The sequence below is a fragment of the Drosophila pseudoobscura genome, chromosome X, assembly GCF_009870125.1.
Source record: "Drosophila pseudoobscura strain MV-25-SWS-2005 chromosome X, UCI_Dpse_MV25, whole genome shotgun sequence".
NCBI classification, from domain to species: domain Eukaryota; kingdom Metazoa; phylum Arthropoda; class Insecta; order Diptera; family Drosophilidae; genus Drosophila; species Drosophila pseudoobscura.
Window position 1 is genome coordinate 42,584,271 of NC_046683.1, and position 22,200 is coordinate 42,606,470.

Below are 22,200 nucleotides of genomic sequence, written 5' to 3' on the forward strand. Positions count from 1 at the left end.
CTTCCCAAATCCAGCTCCAAAAGGCCAGCAGCAGGCAGGATTCTGGGTAATCTCAAAGACGACTCTAACAAGACGGGCTCAGTGTGCGACTGCTCAGTTCTTGGAATAATTGAGAACCATAATTATGCTCACGCTTACTCTTGTTTCGACTCTGTGCATTGCAAAAACAAACAATGGATGGAAAAAAGGTTATGCCCAGGCAAAAGGCCAAGGATGTGGATGGATACAGAGGGGTGGGAGTGTGCAATAGATTAACAATAACGAGGTACGCAGCAGCACAAGAGTACCTAGAGAGAAGCAGAAGTGCTTTGTCCTTGGCAGAGAGATACTCGCACGTTGTCAATGTCGCTTGTCTGGTGCTGACAAATCACCACGACCATAGGATTTATCAATAGGCCAAGAACCTAAGAAGCAGGATGAGGTTTCGGTCCTTGCCCCTGATCGCTTGATTATTGAGCAGAACATGTCAATTTGCGGCCATAGATGCTGCTAGACACTTCCTTTTCCTTCTCGACAAAGTTGAACAAAAACTTCTAAATTCCAGCTGTGACTTTGTCTCAGGTCTCGGTCTCAGTCATTCCTCAGCCTTCCAGTCGATTCATATATTCATAAATTTCCGCACAAGTCCAACAAAATCCGCAAGGTTGATTATGCTGTCAGATAAATCAATTTGTCGCCAGGCAAATAAATATTTTTATTATTATACAAAAGTCCGGCTTAGGCTGAAAATGTTATGGCGTAATTTAGATTGATGACCCAAAGATATGGTCGCACACCGAGAACGACAAATTGAAAATGGCTTCAACGTAACTCAAAAAGAGAAAAGGTGGAATTTTATATTTTCGCAATCATTCGCCTTAGACTCTCCAGATGCTTGGCCATTTAAAGCCTTTAGGCTAATTTTATGACAAGTTCGTGACTGGAAACTATAGAGAGTCCCTATAGAGGGTTCCCAGGCCCGTCCCCTCTCCCAGGACCAACCTGTTTCCTGAATTCACAATTCACAACTCGCGACCTCCCACGTGTTGCTCTTGAAAATTTTGTGCAGCGAGGCCAAATACAATTTTTACGTGCCCACGCGTCCCAGTCAACAATTTTACAACAAAACAAAAGAAAAGGCAATCCCAAAAAATAAAAAGAAAAATTCGCTTTGACTCTGTTTTTCCTTTCAGAAAATTACCTTTAAAGCGTCATAAAATGATTTTCGTGCAACGCAGCACTTGGATATTTTCGCGTCCCGCGTTTTATTGGCGTCGTTTACTCCCTTTAAACTGTGCCCATTCCGGACTCGTTGCTTCTCCCATGATGCTGGGGCCGGTGCCGGTGCTAATGGACTTGGAGCTCTTAGATAGCCCATCATCATCACATCCCCAGCATCAACATTTGGCATTTTTTTTGTTCTCTCACTCTCACTGGGTCAGCGACAAAAAAAAAACCAAATTAGATTTGTCTTCGTATTTTCAGAGAAATTTTTGGGTCGGGGGAAATATTGAAGGTAACATTTTTGGGAGCTGGATAAGTTGTAATTACACATCAACTTTTTACTGAGATTTAAAGCGGAAACGAATGCGTCAAGAGAAAGACGTCAATTAGGCCATCACATAGCATCACCCAAGATGTGATTCATCATAATTATGAAATCGCATTTCCATCATCTTTATCTAGAACAATGACTCTCCACAAATAAGACTATCATTTAACTAAAGTCCAGAGCAGATTTCGTCACCAAACGATAAGCCCAATGCTGACGAAATTTTCTGAATCATACTAGAGATCTAATTTGTGGAAGTATCTATTTCTAAGAGGCCACCTCGCTTATACTCTAAATGGTTGAGCGCTACTTCCTGAGTAACCAAACAATTTGTGTGTTATACACCTATTTTATGTATCCTTAGGGCTCTCTCTCTATCTCTCTTTCTCGTGTAATCCACACCAAAATGTACTTAAGACTACACTCTCACTTGTATCCTTGAGATAAGAGGAATGCAAGATGGAAATTTGAGCAATCTGTTTACATAAAAGATCCCGGGCAACTATATCCCTCTTCCTTTTCTTTCTTATACAACATGATGCCAACGACGACTAAAAGGTATCTGGTATCTCACATATAAGTACATCTTTTCTGCCTTTGTTGTTGTACATTTGCGGTTTTTGCTTATTTTCGAGGAATTTGTTGAAAATCTCTTAGCCAAAGCATGTGTGGATTGTGGATTGTGGAATAACTCGCATGTTTTCCCACTTCAGCAGACGTTTCCTCTAGTAAAACAACAGCAAGATCCTTTCCTTCTCAAACCAATTTGCTGAGAAAATAAGAATTAAATGAACTGAAAAAACTAAGTCCCTCAGACTGTGGTGGAGGCGTGAAGTATCTCAAGTGTCTGACGAGAGAGCGACTGTCGAATCGTTTTCAACGCTTTTTAATACGAATTTACCAATAAAGTCGGGCCAGGTTTTCTATCTGCCTTTTTTTTTGCTTAAGCCATCGTCAAACCTTACCATAAAGCGGCAGGATTGTGCAAATGGAGGTGTCGTCAGAGCGACAGTCTGAGCGGTAGACCAAGTAAAAGTGTGCATGGGATTAGTTAAGTGCTGAATTCCAAAGAAAAACATATATGTAACATGGACTATTATCAAATCGGCTTAAGTGTTTTTACTTAGAATCCCCATCCTAAAGTAAACTATTTAAAAAATAAAAACCTCCTGTCCAAAGCTGGTGTCTCGATTAATCCTGACCTTTATGATATTCCATTTTAAACAGAGACGCGATACGATGTCTAATAGTTTATACATATATATGTATGTACATATATTTCGATCAGAAGTTGGCAAGTAAATATACATTACATGAAAATCGTAGGATAGCAACGCTCGATCTTCAAGGGTATTGCAAGAGTCGAGACTCCCAAAGCCGGTCTTGCTTTCTGGATATTTTGAAATTACGGTGGCGTACGCGGATTGCTCTTAACCCGACTCAGAAACAGAGACAGAAACAGAGACATTTCGGAGTCCCAGTTAATTTGTTTTATGTTTTTTTTTGTTCATGCCACGTAACTGGGTTACTGGTGTCAATCGGTCGCAAGTGTCGCCTCTACAACTGTTGCTCATTTCGCTGCTGTGGTAGTGTTCTGTAATTGTCAACTTAATTATGTCGCAATTTCTTTGAAGTTCTTTTTTGCCGTTTTCGAAAATGCAAAGTAGACAGCAGGTGGCAGAGACATGGCCATGCCACATTGCTGTGCCTTTGTCCATTTGAAATTGCGCTTAATTCAATTTTTATGCCAGCTCGGAGCTCGCAGCTCGCAGTGCCCCTCCCACTCCTGACCCCGGGCTCTCCTACACTTGCTCTTTTAGTAGTAGATGCAGTGTCGTTGTCACTCGTTTAATTGGATTTGGACCCACTGCCTTTGGTATGGCTTTGTCTCTTGCTACAGTGTCACCGTCCCCCCGCCCGCTTCGAGCCGTGGCCTTGCTTCAGGCACTTTTGTCGCGATTCGCGATTCGCTGTAGCTAAAAAGCTAAAGCGCATTACAAATTGGTTCTGTTAGTGGCCTAATTGAATTGCTGCAGAAGTGCAATACGTTCGCGCAAATCCATGCATACATTTCTATGAGGGACGATAGAAATATTATCTATCTAAAAATAGATGATTTTATCGCGGGAAAACTTATTACAATCACACCTGTGCATTATTTTCTGGCTATCCAATCGAGTGCCTAACTTAGTTCCAGCTAATTCAATGCCCTTCCAATGAGCCAGTAACTGATCTATCCCTATCCAAAGAGAAAGATCGATCGAGAGAGGGTGGAGAGAGTGACATACAAGATTTTAAATCGCTAATCCCAACCAGTCTTAAACCAAATGCGTTGTAATGCCACTTTCGCTGGTCGGGGCCCTAGGCCCAACCCCAAATACATGTCCCACGGGCCCACCTCCTCTCTTGTCAGACTTTTGTTTGCAACGTTGACGAGGCAAAGAGGAAAAGAGGAAAAGAAATGTCAACACGAAAAACCAACCCATGGCACCAACCAGTTTGAGCTCTGATTGACACAAAGCACAGCGGTAATAGGACTTTTTTCTTCTTTGTAGCACTCGAAAATTAATGCTCTTATCAGTGGAAATCGATCAGAGGTGGAAGGAGGTCCCAATGAATGCAGGTGATTGTTGGTTGCTTGTGTGGAAATAATTAACGTGTACGTAGACTTTCGATTTTGGGAGCCGCACAATGATAACCAAATCGAAATCTACGAGAAAGGGAAATAATATAAACGAAGAAATAAGGTTACATTACAATCCAAAACATGTGTAATGCCAATAATGAGAAGGGCTACACGTCCCAGACGTGGACGGAGCTCGAGACAGAGATAGTGCATTGATGAATTGCCACAACCAGATCAATTCCCTAAATACCCTGCACATCATATATACATACCTACATACATATAACACAACGTGCCTGATAAGAGTACTCCGATACGGAGAAATCGAGGTTTCCCAACCCTTTAGGGGGGTATCGTGACTAATTTGTTTATTTACCGATGATTGACTTGAAAGCTCAAAAAACCAATTGGGGTCACTGGATTTTGGCCAGAATAAAAACCGGAGGAAATTTCGTCTGATAGCCGAGTGCACGATTAAGAAAATTGAGTTAATATCGCGGTTAATATCGCGTGGAGTGTCTGCCCCAGCCGTAGGCACTCTCAAAGAATATTTCTTTCCGATTTTTTCAACAGTTTGTATGCTAATTTAAATAACTAATTTTAACACGTGGGAATCTTGAAGCGAAACTTGTTTTGCTCACTTAGGTTCAACGACTGGCAGTAAATTAGCGGCATTGCTTGATCAATGATCATGATCAATCAGAATTCGTTTAATTTCAAAATTAATAGAACTGTGCCTAGCAGATACATACGACTAGTCTTGTTTTTTCAGATTCAGATCTACATATACTCGTATGTCGCTTTGTGCCATTTAGTTTATTGCTTCATTTAACTCTCCGTCTCTTGAATGTATATAGAAATCCCACCTGCGCTTGATGAGTGCATGTACATATGTATGTATGTACCTAGATACGTATCTGGCATTTAGAATGTATCTAGCGAATGCTATTATTGTTGCTCGACCATTTCTTTAGTTTCAATGCCAAATCAAGGGGCCAGCTCTATAATTAATATCAGATCTCGAGGGGGAACAACTTGTTGCTGTCAGCATAAGCTATCAATAAATCGTACCAGCTAATTAATATCGATCAGGCGATCTGGGTATATTAAATGCAAATTATCGGATTCCGCATTCTAGATGCGAGTATTCCACTAGACTAATTAAATGTCTTAATCCAGAGCATGCGATCACGAACTAAAAATGGGTCAACAATTGTATTTCACAAATCCATGCCCACGTATCGGGTTACCTCGAGGGTTCCCATTGCAAGGGGCATGGTACCAACTTTGAAGCCCCTCAAAGCAGGTTAACTATGTTGTGAATGTCGAACAAATTTATGCTTGAGTGCTAATAATGTTCAATCAATTGTTGCATTGAAAACCTTTGGAGCGATAAACCAACAAAAAAAACCAAACTTTGACAGCCGCGGATGAGAAAAGGGTACGAAGACGACAACGTAGACGACAATAAAATAAAAAATAACATCATAAGTACCATATAGATATTGGTAGGGGAGTCAGAGGCAGCGTCAGAGCCAGAGCCAGAGGCAGAGGCAGTCTACCAGGAAGCCGCCCGGCCAAGCGCAACGAACTTGACGCTAAAACGCGCCCAAGATAATCAGACAGAAAAACCATAAACAAATAAAGTAAAATCCAAGTAACGACAACATCGGAAGGTGGACAACTTTGGAGTGCGCTCCGAGAACCGAGCTCTTCGTGTGATTGTGGGATTGTGCGACTGTGTGTATCTGTGTATGGAGTGATGGGCATATAAACATTACAGCTGCGGTTCATTGACATTGAATTGGTGGGTCTGACAGTGGAGTGCAGTTGGGAGCCGTAGGATAACTGGAGGAAGGTTTAGCTTGGCTTAACTTGAGAGCCAAAGTTCTGGGCCCGCTTAAGTCTCGGTTTTGTCTAGCTCTATGCACAACTGCGTTTTTAATTGTGCATGGAATAAAAGGCGCACTCAACGATGCACTTAATGCCGGGTAGAGCGACGAGGACAGCCAGAGACATCATGGGGCAGACAGACAGAGACGGGACAGACAGAGCTACTTTCCTTAACATAAGAATATGAAAGGGATAGCTTGCATACTGGCATCACGCGTAATTTCTACGAATTCACAAAAAACAATAGGACCAAAGACAATGCTCTTGCTCTGCAGCGGAGTCAGAGGCGAAGTCAGAGTCGAAGTCAGAGTGGAAGTCAGCGGAGAAGTCAGAGGCGAAGTCAGAGACGAAGTCGCTGGCAATGTTGTGTAGGCCTACCCGGAACCTTGAGGGTTGCATGACCTATATCACAGATTAGAGGACTGCGAAGGCAGCACGACTCCAGCATGAAGAACCTCTTACTTTCCCATGGCATCGGCACGTCTCCGACTCCTGCGCTGTTTCGCTGCTGGTCTCAGTCTCGGTCCATTTGACAAATGTTTCACATCACTACCACTACCCCCCGACAACTGCAGCAATTACCTGGCCCAGCAGTCGTTCTTCCCCTGTTGCTTTTGACGATTCGCCCCTCAGCCCTTGGCTGCCTCGCAGTTGGTTGTCAGTGCGCCTTGCTGAGCTTCAAAACTGAGAGAGAAGAAGGGAAAAGGAGCCGAGCCGGGCCCCGGCTGTGTGAGAGCAGAACAAGTGCTTCTTGTTGCCGTTGCCGTTGCCGTTGCCGTTGCCGTTTCTGTTGCCTGGCAGGATGTCATGAAGTTAAGGCCCACGGGTGGCTCTGGCATGCGATTCCATATGGATTCGAGGAATCGGATAGCGAGACTGATGATTCCGATACCCAAGATTCTGCTGCTGATTACTCAATTAGAGCAATGTGAGAAAGCCATTATCTGTTGTAATTACATGGAAATTGGTTGACAGTGTGAAAAAACGTAGTTCAAAAGGCTTCCAGCACAATTAGGGGCTGAATTTAGAGCTGGCAGTGGACGTTTTATAGCTATGTTAAGTAAGAAAACCTATGTACATCTGAGATGGTATTGGTATTGGGGTTTCTCCTTTAGGTATATCCTCTAAAATTACAACTTAAAGTACCTACATATTTATGGTTGTATGTGAATATATCACCAATATATCAAAGACAAAGCTAATTTCGAACAGCTTCTAGCAAATGTCAGTCCCTACAATCAATAATGCACTTACGAAACGCTAAAGCCTACTGGGGATGGGAATTAAAATACTATGCTCAAGATTAAATAAAATCCGATTAATTACGGTCAGAAGGTTGACATCGGCGAGCGAAACGAATGCCCGACTGGTGACTGGTGACTGGTGCGGTGGCATTATGCAAAGGAATCCGAGTCAGAGGTCGGTAAACTATAAAAAAAGCTTTATCGGCATCAGAGGAATATCCATATTCAAAGGGAGGTTACAACAAATCAAAGATTAAAATATCCGATCTGACCGTGGACTCATTAATTTAACTTTTGATGATGTTGTTGATGCTGATGCTGCTGCTGCTGCTGCTGCTGCTGCTGCTGCTGCTGCACGGGAGACCGCAGGGCGCAGATCGAGAAAAATGGAAGGAGCGAGCGGGCGGCAGTGGTCGGCATTGAAGGAACAAGCCGCATTGTGGCGAAATGCATCATTAGGGGTTTATATTAAAGACAGTCGGCCGGCCTACAATCCGTAAAGAAGGCGACACAAAGACAAACATACAATAATGAACAGGAAGATGTGTTTACGAATGCCTCGGAAGTGCCCTGCCCAGATTGACGCGGTACTAGAAGATACCCATTACCCGGGTCCCAGGGTACAATCGTTAATTAAATTGTAGCTGTTTCTCACGGGCCGTGAGCTGCATACCTGGAGTAAAATAGCATCGAAATTGCCAATATTGGTATGGAATGGAATACTTCACCCATAGGGGTTAGCCGCAGTGGCCGAAGAAGACTGCAAATAGTTCAATTTCCAATAAATAAACTGCGAGTACGTCATCATCAGCGAACAGTCTCAAAATGGAGCGAGACGAGAGCACCGCCAGGCATTTTCTAATCTCTTTTGAGTCCCTCCCTTTGTCTTTTGTCTCCGACAAGCCTACAGCGGAGATTCCACTGCGGTTTTTGCCGATTCATTTCCTCGGGCAGATTAGCTGATCATGATAAGGAATGTTCTTTTTTAGGATCTTCTGTGAGCTCAGGAAAGACTCAAACTCTGATGCAGCGAAAAGACAACCCTCCATAAATTGAAATTAAGATGATTTATTTTCCAAACTACGTATTCCCCTATGATCTTATCTAACATATATCTTCTGCCTGTTCTAATGTGGGCTAATCGCAGATACCCAGAGACCCATACATAGGTGGTGCGATCTTGGATCTAAGCAATCCCCATGCCAGCCACATCCGTTAGTCCCAACTTAAACTCTGATACGTACATTCATATGTACATATGACTGCAAAAAAGTGATCTACCAAACAAACAGGTGAGCTGATCATCGTGTCGCCCACAAATATGCTGCCAGAAATAAGATATCTGCACGTAACTGTAATTTAAAACCATGCCACGACGAAAGAAAGGAATAAAAGGGCAAAGAAGAACAAGAGAATCGGTTTGGCATGGCTGGGTCCGGCCCATGGGCCCCTCGGGCGGGGTACAACCAACAAAAACAGAGCCACAAAACCTACATTATCCTCCAACACTAATTTTTCTTCCCCCCGCCCCCCGTCGAACAATACAAGAAGAACTGTAAAGGGAGATATGTCATTTGCCGGGCTGCAAGACGGAACGAAACGAAGCCCAAAGAGAAATAAAGATCGATGCGATGCTTCAGCAGGCACAGTTCCACAGTTCTGCTCGGGCCTCTCTACCCGATCCCTGCCCTCTCCGCTCTCTCTCTCGGGCAACATGTGCGCCGCCGCTTTGTAACGCCAATTATGGGACCATAATTCGAAGCCATTGTCTGTGTGCACAAAAGACTAACGCAGGCCGATTTCTCTCTCAGAGAGAAATGCGAAGATCGTTCTCCGCCAGCTCAGAGTGCCTCTTTCCCAGTGGTGCGTAAAGCCAGAGAGAGAGGCAGAGAGCAAGAGAGCGGAATGGAAATTGGAAGCCAACCGCTCTCAACTTCTCTCTTGACTGGAATTCCAGCGAGCGCTAGCTTGGCCGGCACTGCTGCTCTGTTTGAACGGCGCACGAATCAGTTTTTTTTTCGACGCAGCGCCTGCCGGACGTGAGCGTGCGGTTGAGCAAGATTCAGAACGATTATTCTCGTACCAACAAGAAGATACTGATACAGTGAAAGTGTGCCGAGCCGCCGGAGACACAAAACACTCTACCCTAGCGCCTTCTTGAATAATTCCTGTAGTATAAAAGTAGAACATGGAGGGCCTGCCACGCGCATTAAACTACGAACTGTCGCATGACTTACATTTCGATCACTACGCTGGTGAGGCAGCTCAGCAGATTCTTAACAGCGGCAAACACTCGTCCGCGGCCGAGGCCTCAACACCCACGATCACCACTCTGGACGCGCTGGCCAATAGTGACTTCCTGAAGCAGATTGGTGCTACGATTCTTAACTCCATCCAGCTGAAGCACCATCACCAGTTCAGCGAAGCTGCTGCCTCTCCGCGAAACGCCACTGAAGCGATCATGGACTTTGACTTGGCCAACCATGTGATCCTGGACGGAAGCAGTGTGGATCAGCTGCAGCAGCAGCTGGAGTACGACAAGTTCATGAACGAGGTGTGGATCGGTATCGTGTTCACACTGATCCTCATCTCGTTGGTCTTCTGCATCTGCTCGTGCTTCCTTTACCACCAGTTTCGGACCTGGAAACGCAACTGTAAGTATTCCTCAAGGAGATCATTGCTCCGTTCTGCAGTGCTGATACCGATTCATTCGAATCTTATCGACCCGAATTGTGTGATCTCTGATTAGCCATAGCCGGACAAAGTAAACAAAATTAGTAAACATTTATAATCGTATTTAGAGCCAAATGTGCTAAATGAAAGGCAGCAAAAAATTTTTCTAGTGCTGGTACCTATAAAATATTTAATGGACGAGACCGTATTACCCAAAATGGAACCTGACCTCAACGCTCGTAAAAGAAATATTCCATTAGAATCCATCCCGATAGGGCAGACGGTTTTGTTTTGATTGTTTTTTAAGTGCTTCTAAGCCTGCGCACTTTATAGGTCAAGTCAAAGGTTTCGTGTACACTACGTACGTACGTATCTATTTATAACATGTTTCTCATTGCAAAGCATGACGATTGTGTCAACTTACGGAATTTCGAACACTCTACAGACTTCCTCTTCAACGTTTCCATAATAGGTTTGTTTTTCTTTGCCATCCGTTTGGCCAAACCTTGAGAGATGTAAAGCCCAGAAAATAGCCAACAATAAAGTGCTTCAGTTTGCTAAAAAAAAATTCAACCACGAACTCAATTTGAATTTTGTGTCAATGTTCTTAGTTCCAGACAGAATTCAGCAGAGCAATCAAATTATTTAGGAAACTAGGTCGAGGTGTATAAAAGTACACACTTTCCCCTACCATTTCCATGCAACACTAATAACCATTTGTTTCTTTCATTTCTAGATCGCAACAATGCGAATAATTCCACACAGTGCACAATTGTTGATATTGAGGCATTGAAGCTGCATCCGGATTCAGACGATCCTGTGCCGGAATATACCTTGGTATCGGGCTTGCCCAGCTACGAAGCGGCTCTGGAGCTGTTGCACAAAGCACCCAAAACATCGTGCCTGATTGTCTATCCGAGCGTGTTTAACGTATTCAATAAGCACGAACGAGATAGCTCCGACTCAACAGCAACATCCGCAGCAATAACAGCCCAACAAACAGCAAGAACTGAAAGCGGACCAGCTGGAAGTGTGGCAGCGCCACAGACACCTCCGTTATGTGAGGTAACAATGCCCCTGCTTCCACCCAGCAACACTCCAGCAGCAGCGCCGATGGAAGCATCAACAATAGCACCGGCAATAGGCACGCCCACGCCCACGCCCACGCCTACGTATGAAGCGATTAAGCCGAACTTTGTGATGATGCCCGTTGTGCCCAGCTATGCGGAGGTATTTGGCAGCTCCTGTCACACCATCGATGAAAAGAAGAAATCTAAGACAAAAGACAGCCAGTGTAAAGACGACTTGAAGCGATGAAAGCGGACGGATTGATACGAAATCGTTCTTATGGATATCAAATTAACTGAGCTCTGTGATATTTTCATTCATTCTATTGATATCGATGGGCCTCACCAACCACCTATGTCGGTACATAAGTTTTAACTAAGCGCTGTGATTATAAAAAGACGTTACTACAAAATCTACTTGCTACAAATATTAGCCAGTCAGATAATTTAGTGAAAATTGTGCTTAATGAGTTTTTTTTTCGTACTTAAAATCCGTATACACACATACATACATATATATGTATATATACTATATATATTGTTATTAGATTTAGGTAGGCCACAAATTAATTTTTTTTTTATTATTATTATTATTAAAAAATACACAAATTATATACATATACATAACTATGAATTGTAAATTTTTTTAAACTGAAATTAGTGGGAGGAATCAGAACGTTTGTTTGCATCTTCATATCTCAATGGACCCAACCACTTGAACAGCCTGTAAGATATTATTATTTTTCCATCAATCAGTAGACGTTCAAATTGATTCATTGGTGCTTCAGAACTGATTTGATTGTCGCCAGAAGCAGATGGCACGCAAATCCTTCCCCTAATCGATTGAAAGGGGTTTCCTTGTTTTCCCATCGTTTCGGAGCTTTATAAATAGCTTCCAGATTCAGCTCGTAGACTCAAAACAAACGCCAGAGCAGAGGCAGAGGCAGCAGCAGCAGCAGCAGCAGCAGAAGCAGAACCAAACAAAATAGATTGAGATAGTTGCTATAGATAGATAGATGGATAGACAGATAGAGACAGCTCGGGTTTGACATTGAGCTAAGGACGCGATAGCTGGCTCTGACTGCGACCGTGTTGATTTCTGCTCTGTCTGTCCCCGTACGGCATCTACTCGTACAATGGCAACTGCGACTGCGATTGTTGTGCACAATGCATTTGTGCAATTGTAATTTCGTATTGATAAGCTAGTAAATCCAACTATAGGTATGCAAATCGCTTTTGATTTCCCCCTGCACAGACAATGGACATAATAAATGATCTCAAACACTGATTTTCTAGCATGGATGTTGTCGTTGTTTCGCCTGACTCTACGTGACTCTCGGTTCAGCCAGCCAGCAGCGAGAGTCAGTCAGTCAGGCAGTCAGGCAGTCAGCAGTCCCCAGCAGGAAAACGTGGCCATGTCTGAAGGCAATATGGATTGTGGTAGGTCTTGTTTTAAGAAATCAATGAATCTTTCTAAAAACGAGCACAGATTTCCCGAACATGTCAAATATTCTTCCTCCACAGCCAGCCTGCATTTGTTTGTATGCAGTGCTTATCTAAACGCTTTACCTAAGTTATTCCTTCAATTCAGTTATCTTGGCGCACTGCAATTGACAATAATAAATGGAAGGAATTCTATGGAAATGGAAATGGAAATGGAAATGTGGTTTCCATTGTATTGGATTTGTCTCTCTTTCGTGATGTGTAATTTTTCCTTCGTCACTATCATTACTATTATTATTATTATTGTATTTTTAGATTGCTGCTTGCACTTGCACTTACACTTGCACTTGCAGTTTCAGCTTCCGTGCTCAGCGAGGCAGTCCGTTTCTTTACTGCTATTATCTGCTGAATGGGTCAACAAATGCCCGGCATCCAACTAGAAAACCACATGAAATGTCAGTAGGTGCGAGCACGAATACAGTTTATTATGCGAGAGCAATAAAAATTATTTATCTCATGCCATCGACTGATCGCAGGTCGCCGATCAGGGGTGTGAAATGGGTGCAGACGGAGCCGGGGTTCTGGCTTCGTTCTGGGAAGAACCTCTTGCCGTGTCTAGCCGCAGGCCGCAAGCCGCAGCCGCATTTGCATATCGGTGGGAACAGTCGCCGTATACGGCGCTTATGCAAAACAAATATTATTAATTACAAACTCAATTGCAATTTATGATGGTTTAAAGTTTATTGGACAGTTTATGACATATACTAACCCCTTGAGCCGCTCAACTAACTTACACTCACCTCCATTATCCATAAATATTCCATTATTACTACATTTGGCACCATACTTACCAACCTATAGCAAGATTTTATGGAGGAAGCGGGCTCTCCCCCACTATTTAAATGCCAACCAATACGCCTACCGATTTGAGCGGGCACAACAATGTGTGCAAATTGTTTCATTAAGCGACTCCGATCCATGAAAACATGCCAAAAATGTCCGACAGCGCGTGGCCGGCCACTGGCCAGCCGACTGTCTGGGTAATCCACTCACGTTCTGAACCTAATCGAAAGCTTCCTGAGACCGAAGTCAGCCGTGACTGTACTGGCTCTGTTGTGGATTACTCAGCGCACCTGTGCCCATTCTGCATCTGCCTTGTGCCACTGAGCTTCAATATCGTTTTCAAGTTTGATGTGGCCTATTCTATGGCCCTTAACACATGTAGATCGGACAGCACATCACAATATTGTGCAACTTCAGCAACATAATTTGCTATTAATGCAAATCGGAGCCCATCCGAGAAAGCGCATTGCCGAGAGACAATTTATTAAAAACCCATTCATTAATAGAAGATGCATCCGTCGGGTGAAAGTTTGATGGTGCCACAGGGCACCGAAACCTCACCCCGACGCCATCTGAGACTAATGAAACTAACAATCTATGAATAAAATGCACATTAGCCCACGTTTACGGCTGAGCTTACCCCTTACAAAGCGGAAAGCTTACTTGGTGGAATGAATTTTCAATTAAGCGCCAAATTCATGCTGCGGATGGAGCTGATGCTGGGGCTGATGCTGGGGCTGATGCTGGGGCTGGAAGAGACTACGACTTGACTACGTACGGCTCAAAAAGCGAGTTCAGACGACGCGCCGCCGATGCTTGAAAGTGAAACCGGTTGGTCAACAGCCACAGAAAGAGGCACAGACACGGCAACGACAACGACAACGACAGCGACAACGTCATACGCAACTTTTGACCTACTTTTCGGTACAAAAAGGCACAACAAAAATAACCGCTTAAACTGAATATTGGCAAGCCGGTCTTTCCGAACGATGCAAAAGCGGCCATCATATCTATAACTATATTGATAGGGCCTACGAGACTAGATGAATCGCAATACTAATAAACTAATAAATATGGTATTTATTTAAACCCTGGTAGCATCTCTTCAGTATACTCGTAAAAACAAATATCCGAACGATAGATAGATAGATATTTTTGAATACTAACTACACTGCACATTGAACTCCAACTATTTTGTGGATTGGATGGGATGGAACAGCTCCAACTTGCCGATCGCCCCTCTCCGCGTCATTTTGGAGGCATTTTGAAATGTCAAGCCCAAGATTCTCCTGGAATCCAAATAGATTGAAAGTGTTTGCGCAATTCTAAAGACTAAAGATAAATATGTTTATGCTTTAGAATTGCGCAAACACTTTCAACTGACAGTGCGGTGTTTGCTTTTCTTTTATTCCCACTTCAAAATGAATTAAAGGTTAAAAATCAAAAATAAAAATATTAAACACCCAGATAAAGGAAAGCATTAAATGAAGAAATATCAGCAGCCCCCGCCGCTGCCGCCGCCGCTGCCGCTGCCGCCGACCAAAGATTTCGCAATCTGATGTGTTTGCCTTTGTAACACAGCAAGCGAGAATGCGGCGCTTTCGCAAATATTTGCTCAAAATATTTTACATACATATGTACATACAGATGTACTCTCACTCGTATGCATGTGTGTAGGCACATGGTGAATTGTAGAACAAGCTTTTCCAGCTCTCAATGAATCTTAGATAACGTTCCCCCAAAAGCTTTTTTACGAAAATTATCTCTACCAAAGTTCTGCGAACCTGCCTTGCCTCATACACACACACGCACACACACACACATTCATATGTATGTTTGGTATGCAGAGTGGACATACATATTTGTCAATCTGAATAATTGCAACAAAATCCAATGAAGTTGTCCCTATTTTACAACAACATTTAATTCTACTCCCAGGAATACAAGCTATTTTGTGGGTATTTTCCTGAATGCTTCACTTGGCACACAAATAAAAGTGAAACCAAGAGTTGGAGGGCTGAAAAGTATGGCCATGCTGCAAGGTAGGAACACCACGGAGCAGCAAACGAGTTAACTGTTCCTATCTTGGGCGCTGGCATCATATGAATATCAAAGTTCATCAGTTCATCAGCGAGGGCGGGGAGGTTGAATTTAAAATTGGAACTGGGAATGGGAATGGGAACGGGAGTGGGTATTTTGTAGCGACTACAGATCCAGTTGGATATGCAGACAGATACAGACACACACATTTAAAGTTGGTTGATGCAGGTTTGTTTTCCTGATAAACTCGTGGCATGAGATTCTCCTAGGAATCCCCAAATCCCTTAGCCTCTTAACAATCTGTTTCGTTTTCTTTTTACCATGATTGTCTCTTCTGCGTATTTGGCTGCGGTTTTATTATTTAATGGGCCAACAATTTCTCTTGTAATATAATGTTTGTTTGACTTTTTCGAGACTCTTCATGATTTCACAGAAATCCACTAAAATCCTAAGATGACGCGGTGAGAGGGATTTGAATCCTAAAATATTCCCATCCCAGCAGCATCTTTTCTGTCACTAATGGAAGAATAATATCGCCTAAGGCGATTTCTACAGTGTATACAGAACGGAAAACTACCAAGTACTAGGAGCATCTAAATAGATATATAGGTTTATTGGACTTCAAGAGTATAAAAACTTCGGGGCCCTGAAGTTCGCCTCCTAGATGGTTTGACATTGTCTTTGAGTGTACATGAAAGTTTGATTAGTTTGTTATCTACTTTTAAGAACGGATTGCTCCATGCTCGCATTTTCAGAACCATTTCAGTTAAGTTACTCACAATGGGGGCGCAAAGACGTGTCTACTATGCAGCCTACTCGGCATTGATTCTGCTGCTCCTGACCGTGCTTTCCTTCAATATCACTGGGAATCTCTGGGGTTCCAAAGGGAAACTCGCCCCTATGAGGATTTCCAAAGGTGTTGTAGATTCACTGTACGATGACATCAGAATACTCTGCATGATACCCTACAACTACAACCATCCCAGCACAGCAAAATATGCGAAGCGAACGTGGGGCAGACACTGCAATGTCCTGCTCTTTGTCAGTGGCGACATCGACGATGAACTGGAGCCCTATGTGCCAGGAATCAATGAGACAGACAATTGGACTTTGGTGCATCGGGGCTTGCTGCACGCCTTTGAGGCTTACAAAGACGAGGCCGACTGGTTCCTTAAAGTGGAAGACTCTAGGTAAGGATCTTCCCATCTTTCGCTTGATCATACCTCAATTTGATTGAGTGCCAACGCACCCGATCCATTATAATTCTCCTTCTTCCTCTCCGGAATTAAAGCTGTTTATATACAAATTTAAATACGTATTTTCGTGCAATGAGCTATTATACTTTGACTTATTCGTTGATAAAGTTATCAGCCTTCACCAACGCTTAATTCCCCCTACATCCCCTTCAAGTTCCTACTTTGTGTTTGTTTTTTGTGGTTCTAATTTTCCTCAAGCAATCTTCATGGCCATGTGCACGAATGAGGCTGCCTATTGGCTTCGATTAGATTGTAATAACTAATTACTTAACAAATTAAACTAGTCTATCAAATTGTATGTAAAGTTGCAGTAATATAAATTAAGATAAAAATGATTCCCAAAGATATGATTATTTATATATGTATTTACAATATATTTTCCTTTGTTTACGAATGGCTGTATCATTTTCAAATCAAATGCACACTTAAATGTTCCAATTTAAGACCCACGTTCACAGACCTTATCGAAAGTGCTTTGGGGAGCTGAAAAACAATGTGTAGGAGGTCAAATATGTGTGTTGAAGGGCTATCAATGAAATGAGAATTTCTTTTTTATTTATGCCGTCATATATAATTGAGAATTTATTAGCTGTGATGTCAGCATCAGCCATATAATATTACAACGTCAATTAAATTCGAATTGAGTGGCTTTTTTTAATCTTCGATGTGTTTTCATTTTCTTAATAATAGCCTTTGCGGATACTCGCACTGGTCATTGACCCGCAACTAAGACTTAATTTTATAGGACCAGTCATCTCAAAGTTAAATGTTCTGCTGACTGACCCTCAAATCTGAGGAATTAATTATGAGGAATTTGCTTATTGTCAGACGACGGCGCAAAGTTATACTTATTAACTTCTCTAACTATACTTTAAAGTCGAACGTCACCCACAGTGGACCACCTACAACATTCACAGTCCAATTTTGAGGCTGTTCTATGCGAATCTTAGCTCATCGGCGTTATTTCTGGTATCTTAGGCAGTTGCTTTGAATCGATTTTGATTGGTTGATCTTTCATATCTTATAATTAGCTTCTTGTTTTAAACCAGCCTTGGGTGCGTCGCACGTTTGGGACACGTTTTCTTTAAGTGTAAATTTGTTGCTGTTCGCTCCACGCTTATTCAAATCTATACGAACATGCAAATATATTTACTTGTAGTATATATGTAACTTTACTTGATTTTGTATGCACAACAGAGAAGAGATTGGTTTTATTGATATGCACAATTTCGCAAGGTGAATGGGGAATGAACATTTTTAGATCAGCACAAAAGAAATGTTCGCATGGCGAATAAAATATTTTCTACCCATAGCTTTGTGGTTTTGGAGAACCTGCGCTATATGATACACAGCAAGAAATTCGTACCAACTACGCCGATCTACTTTGGCCATGAACTGGAAAATGTGTACGCACATAAGGTGATTGAAATGCCTCTAAAATTTTGAATTTACTCTAGTCGTGTCTTGCGGCTTTAAAGCCCTTTGTCTTTAGCCGAAGTGGTTATGTGATTAGCCATGAGGCCCTAAGACGGTATGTGGACCTGGGCAGAGATCCAAAGGACGACCACTGCCAGCACTTGGAGGGCTTTACGGAGGAGCTGGAGCTGAGTCGGTGTCTAAGTCATGTGGGTGTGACCGTTGTCGACAGCCGTGATGAGGACGGAAACGAGACCTTCATGCCCGTTCCAATGAGTCACCATTTCTTGGAGGGCTACGATAACATAAGCTGGCTCAAGAACTTGACATACCATAAGGTGGACAAGGTGAGTGCATACATCCTCATATTTGAAGGACCTGTGCGATTAATACTTATCCTCTCCTCAGGCAACAGTCCCCTTGTCGAAGCGCGCCATAACTTTTCGTGTTGGATATCCACCTGAAATGTACGATTATTATTACTTTGTTTATCGATTGCAATTGTTCGGTCTTCCTATGCAAAGCTCCCCTGAGTCCTCTAATCAATAAAAGCGCGTCTTTGGCAGCTGGACTCCTGAGGTCTAATGCTTCAATTACACAGATACAGATACAAATCCAGCCACAGACACAGAGTGTATGGCAAGTAAGTTTTCACATTTCTCACATTATGGCTTCATACACATACGTCGAGGGACAGGGACAGGGACGGGGACGGGGACAGGGACAGGGACAGACGTGTTTATCAATGAATCTGTCGCTTGGGCCTGGAGTTCGAACTCTCAAATTGCCGTTTTGCCTGCCGCTGGCCTGTTTTGCTTTGAAAAGGACTTCCGTTTTTATTTTTTTTTCTCGGCTTAGCTTCATTGTTGCATCACGTTTGATATAACAGAGTATCCAAAGAAAGGAAAAAATGCAATTTTGCACATTTTCCAGTTTCCTGTCCCATTAGGACTCGGTCAACCTTACCCATGTGTAGGCATCTTTTGTTGCATCGCCTTCACCGTCACCTGTGAGACGGGTGGAGACGAGACAACTCCATAATCCGGTAACTTGAGCACGTAAAGTGAGACACTGATACCCAAAATAATGCCCGTACATAGTTTTTCCATAAGTTGTTGTTTCCCTAGTTCTCATAATACGACTATACCTACATATTTTCGAGTCTTTTGTTTTGACAACAATCGATGGAGCCATGAATTCTTTCCCTGCCGGTATATACACATACATGTGTATTTATGTGACAGTTATTTGTGATAATTTGGTTGGGTAAGACAAAAATAGATGCGATATGTGTAGATGTTATGCAAATCTGATAACGTGTTTAAATGGATTCAAAGCGTTTTCACACATATTTATACGATTTTTGCGATACATAAATACATATGTACGAGTATCTGCTGAGGGGAAAGATTACCTGTGGACCTACATATGTACGAGCATGTGGATAGCACAATTTAAAACTCAAATTTCTCAGCAGCATTTGTATTAGATGACCAAGACCTTTGAATTTACCCTTATCTATGAAGCCTGGAGTGCCGTTGAATGGCAATTGCTTATTGCTTTATTTGCTGCACTTACCCATCCTCAATTTGAACTTTCAAAGAAACGTAAATAGACACTGTCTTGCCAGACAACGATGGCTCCAGGTGACTTCCGTTTCTGATGAGTTAATAATTCTAATTGAAAACGGCAATTTCTCGGCAGTATCTCGTACCGAAGCGAAGACACCACTTAATATAATTAAATTGCAAATGGAACACCCGGACCACAGCCGAGCCACCGGACCCACATTCAGTTGAAAATGGTGCGACATTTCAGTACACGGCGGCTGTTTCTTGGGGGCAAGAACAAGTGTGCCGTTTTGAATAGCTCGCTGCTTCTTGGAGTGATATTTTTTCTGCTCTTTCTGCTGTATCAGAGGGATGCAACCACCTCCACCTCCACCTCGGATATTTTGGCGACACCGCCACCCCGTCCGCGTATCGTCTGTGTAATTGTCACTTTCGCGTACCGCCACGAGTATGCCGCCATCCACATCCAAAAGACCTGGGCCAGGCACTGCGATCACTATCTGTTCGTCAGTGACAATGTGCATGTGGTTCTGGAGCCCGCCGTGTTTCAGAATATTTGGGATAAATGGCAGCGGATACGGGCGCATCTGAAGTACACCTACATGAAGCATTTCCATCAAGGAGACTGGTTCCTCTATGCCAACGATGATAAGTAGGAACCAGTGGGAGTGGGAGTGGGAGCCAGCTTCGGAAACATAATCACTTAAGTTTATTCTTCAAGTTATGTGTTCGTGGAGAACCTTCGTCATATGCTGCAGTCCTACAGTCCCGAGGAGCTCATCTACTTTGGCTGCAAGTTGAGAAGCAGTCGAGAGGGTCTGGTGAGTGAGTACTAGCCCATGATCATCCACTCTTAGCCTCTATCTGTTTAGGTATACATGTTCGATGGCTCTGGAATTGTGCTAAGTGCTGCCAGTCTTAAGCGATTCGTGCTCGAGGCATTAACCGATGAAAACCTGTGCAGCTCCCAGAATAGAGGCGGCGAGGCAGCCCAAGAACTGGGTCGTTGCCTGAGCAATGTCAATGTCGTAGCCGGCGACAGCCGAGACGAGTGGCATCGACATCGATTCCTGCCCTTCGAGACGAGCATACACTTGGGTGGCCAGATGAACAGCTCCATTGAGCTCCACAGATACTTTCTGGAGCGTTCCTACTACCCGGTTACTGATGCAAGTGGCAAAAATTGGTTCTTTATTTATTTAGTGAATAACATTTTCAAATTAACAGATGAACCTACCTGTCTCATTGAGGTCGATATGCTTTCATTTAATGTCCATGCCCCTAGCATACAATTTGTTCTATTTCACTCAAAATGTTCAGATCTTCGGAGCGCCACAGGAATGGGACTCGGAAAATTGGGGGCTCGAGAATCAGAATTTGTAAAAATGATTGAATTAAACTCTAAAAAGAAGTATTTATTTTCATTTCTGTTACATTAAAGTAATCCTAAAGTGAAATGTGAAATATCGAAGCTATTTAATAAGCTTTGCGCCAAAACTGTCTTTATCGAAACACGACGCATACATATGTATGCACAAATTTCACTTGTTTATAGTTCCGTGATAAGCCAAATTTGATAATAAACGTTCGTCATATGGTCATAGGTAAAACTATCTATATACCCGATACTCAAGGAGTTAAGAAATAGATTTTACTCATACAAAAGTACATATTAAAAGAGGAAAATCGAATCAACTAGGTCATTACTGAATATAGGATATAGGATATACGAGATGCAACTAGCGGTTGCACTCCCTCCCTTTTTCTCTATGTTTCCCTATCACTTCCACGCAATATTGAGATAGATGCGCGGTCTGCTCCAGTATCAAATGCTGATTTTATGTAGGTATTATTACGGATTCCTAAGTTCACACAGTAGAATCGATAATTATATTGAATGCATCAGTCATCATGTTTAGCATTCATATAAGTTTTTCTTTAATTATCGCCGGCATGCCCTTCACTTTTTATTCAGATAGATGGACTTATGCTGGACTGGATACACATCTATCCACTGTATTAGCAATGCTAAAACTAGCTAAATGGATCGTTTTGATAGATTCTTGATACTTTGGCCAAGATACTAGTAGAATTAAATTGCAGATTTTTGGTGTCGTTCACCCTGTACTTTCATTTGGGGACTTCAACCACAGCCCATTCCACCTGATCTCATCCCACACCTGCCACATACGTGGGCATTATGCATCCATCATTACTCATGCCATAAACAGAATCCACTTAATCTCCCAACGAAACATCCAAACATTTATTAAAGACAGCTCAAAGCGAGGGTTGTCGGACCCCTTCTGACTCTGGGAGAGCAGGCGCAAACTGCAACAAAAGGTTCAATTTATAGTTCAACACCCTTGGAGGATAAGGCCAACCCCCAATTCGTTGGGGGACGCACGGCAAGGACATTGGGTGGGTGGCGAAAATGTAATTCCTGCCGCCCCAAAATTTGGCAAAGACCTTGAAAAAAGCATAGCGTACGGTGGGGGAGCTGGAATAAGAATCGAGGTGAGTGATAGAACTTTAAGCTCAAACGCCCGGCCGTATGCAATGAATATTTACGAGTGGGTCCTTTGAGGATTACAATG

At 42.8% G+C, this 22,200-nt stretch overlaps 3 protein-coding genes across 3 annotated transcripts; all 3 read left to right on the forward strand.

Moving 5' to 3' along the window:
* The first annotated feature begins 9,289 nt into the window (after positions 1-9,289).
* comm2 lies at positions 9,290-11,414 on the forward strand. Its single transcript, XM_001353093.3, has 2 exons — positions 9,290-9,948; positions 10,704-11,414. The coding sequence occupies exons 1-2, from the start codon at positions 9,483-9,485 to the stop codon at positions 11,282-11,284; spliced, it is 1,047 nt and encodes a 348-aa protein (XP_001353129.2). The 5' UTR covers positions 9,290-9,482; the 3' UTR covers positions 11,285-11,414.
* A 4,591-nt stretch (positions 11,415-16,005) lies between these two features.
* LOC26532010 (glycoprotein-N-acetylgalactosamine 3-beta-galactosyltransferase 1) lies at positions 16,006-18,645 on the forward strand. The gene is made up of 4 exons (XM_015187060.2): positions 16,006-16,550; positions 17,930-18,035; positions 18,095-18,379; positions 18,441-18,645. The coding sequence occupies exons 1-4, from the start codon at positions 16,141-16,143 to the stop codon at positions 18,579-18,581; spliced, it is 942 nt and encodes a 313-aa protein (XP_015042546.2). The 5' UTR covers positions 16,006-16,140; the 3' UTR covers positions 18,582-18,645.
* A 1,172-nt stretch (positions 18,646-19,817) lies between these two features.
* On the forward strand, positions 19,818-21,147 carry LOC6900337 (glycoprotein-N-acetylgalactosamine 3-beta-galactosyltransferase 1). Its single transcript, XM_015187061.2, has 4 exons — positions 19,818-20,255; positions 20,325-20,424; positions 20,476-20,772; positions 20,831-21,147. Exons 1-4 carry the CDS (start codon positions 19,834-19,836, stop codon positions 20,984-20,986), a joined length of 975 nt encoding a protein of 324 aa, XP_015042547.1. The 5' UTR covers positions 19,818-19,833; the 3' UTR covers positions 20,987-21,147.
* The last annotated feature ends 1,053 nt before the right edge of the window (positions 21,148-22,200 follow it).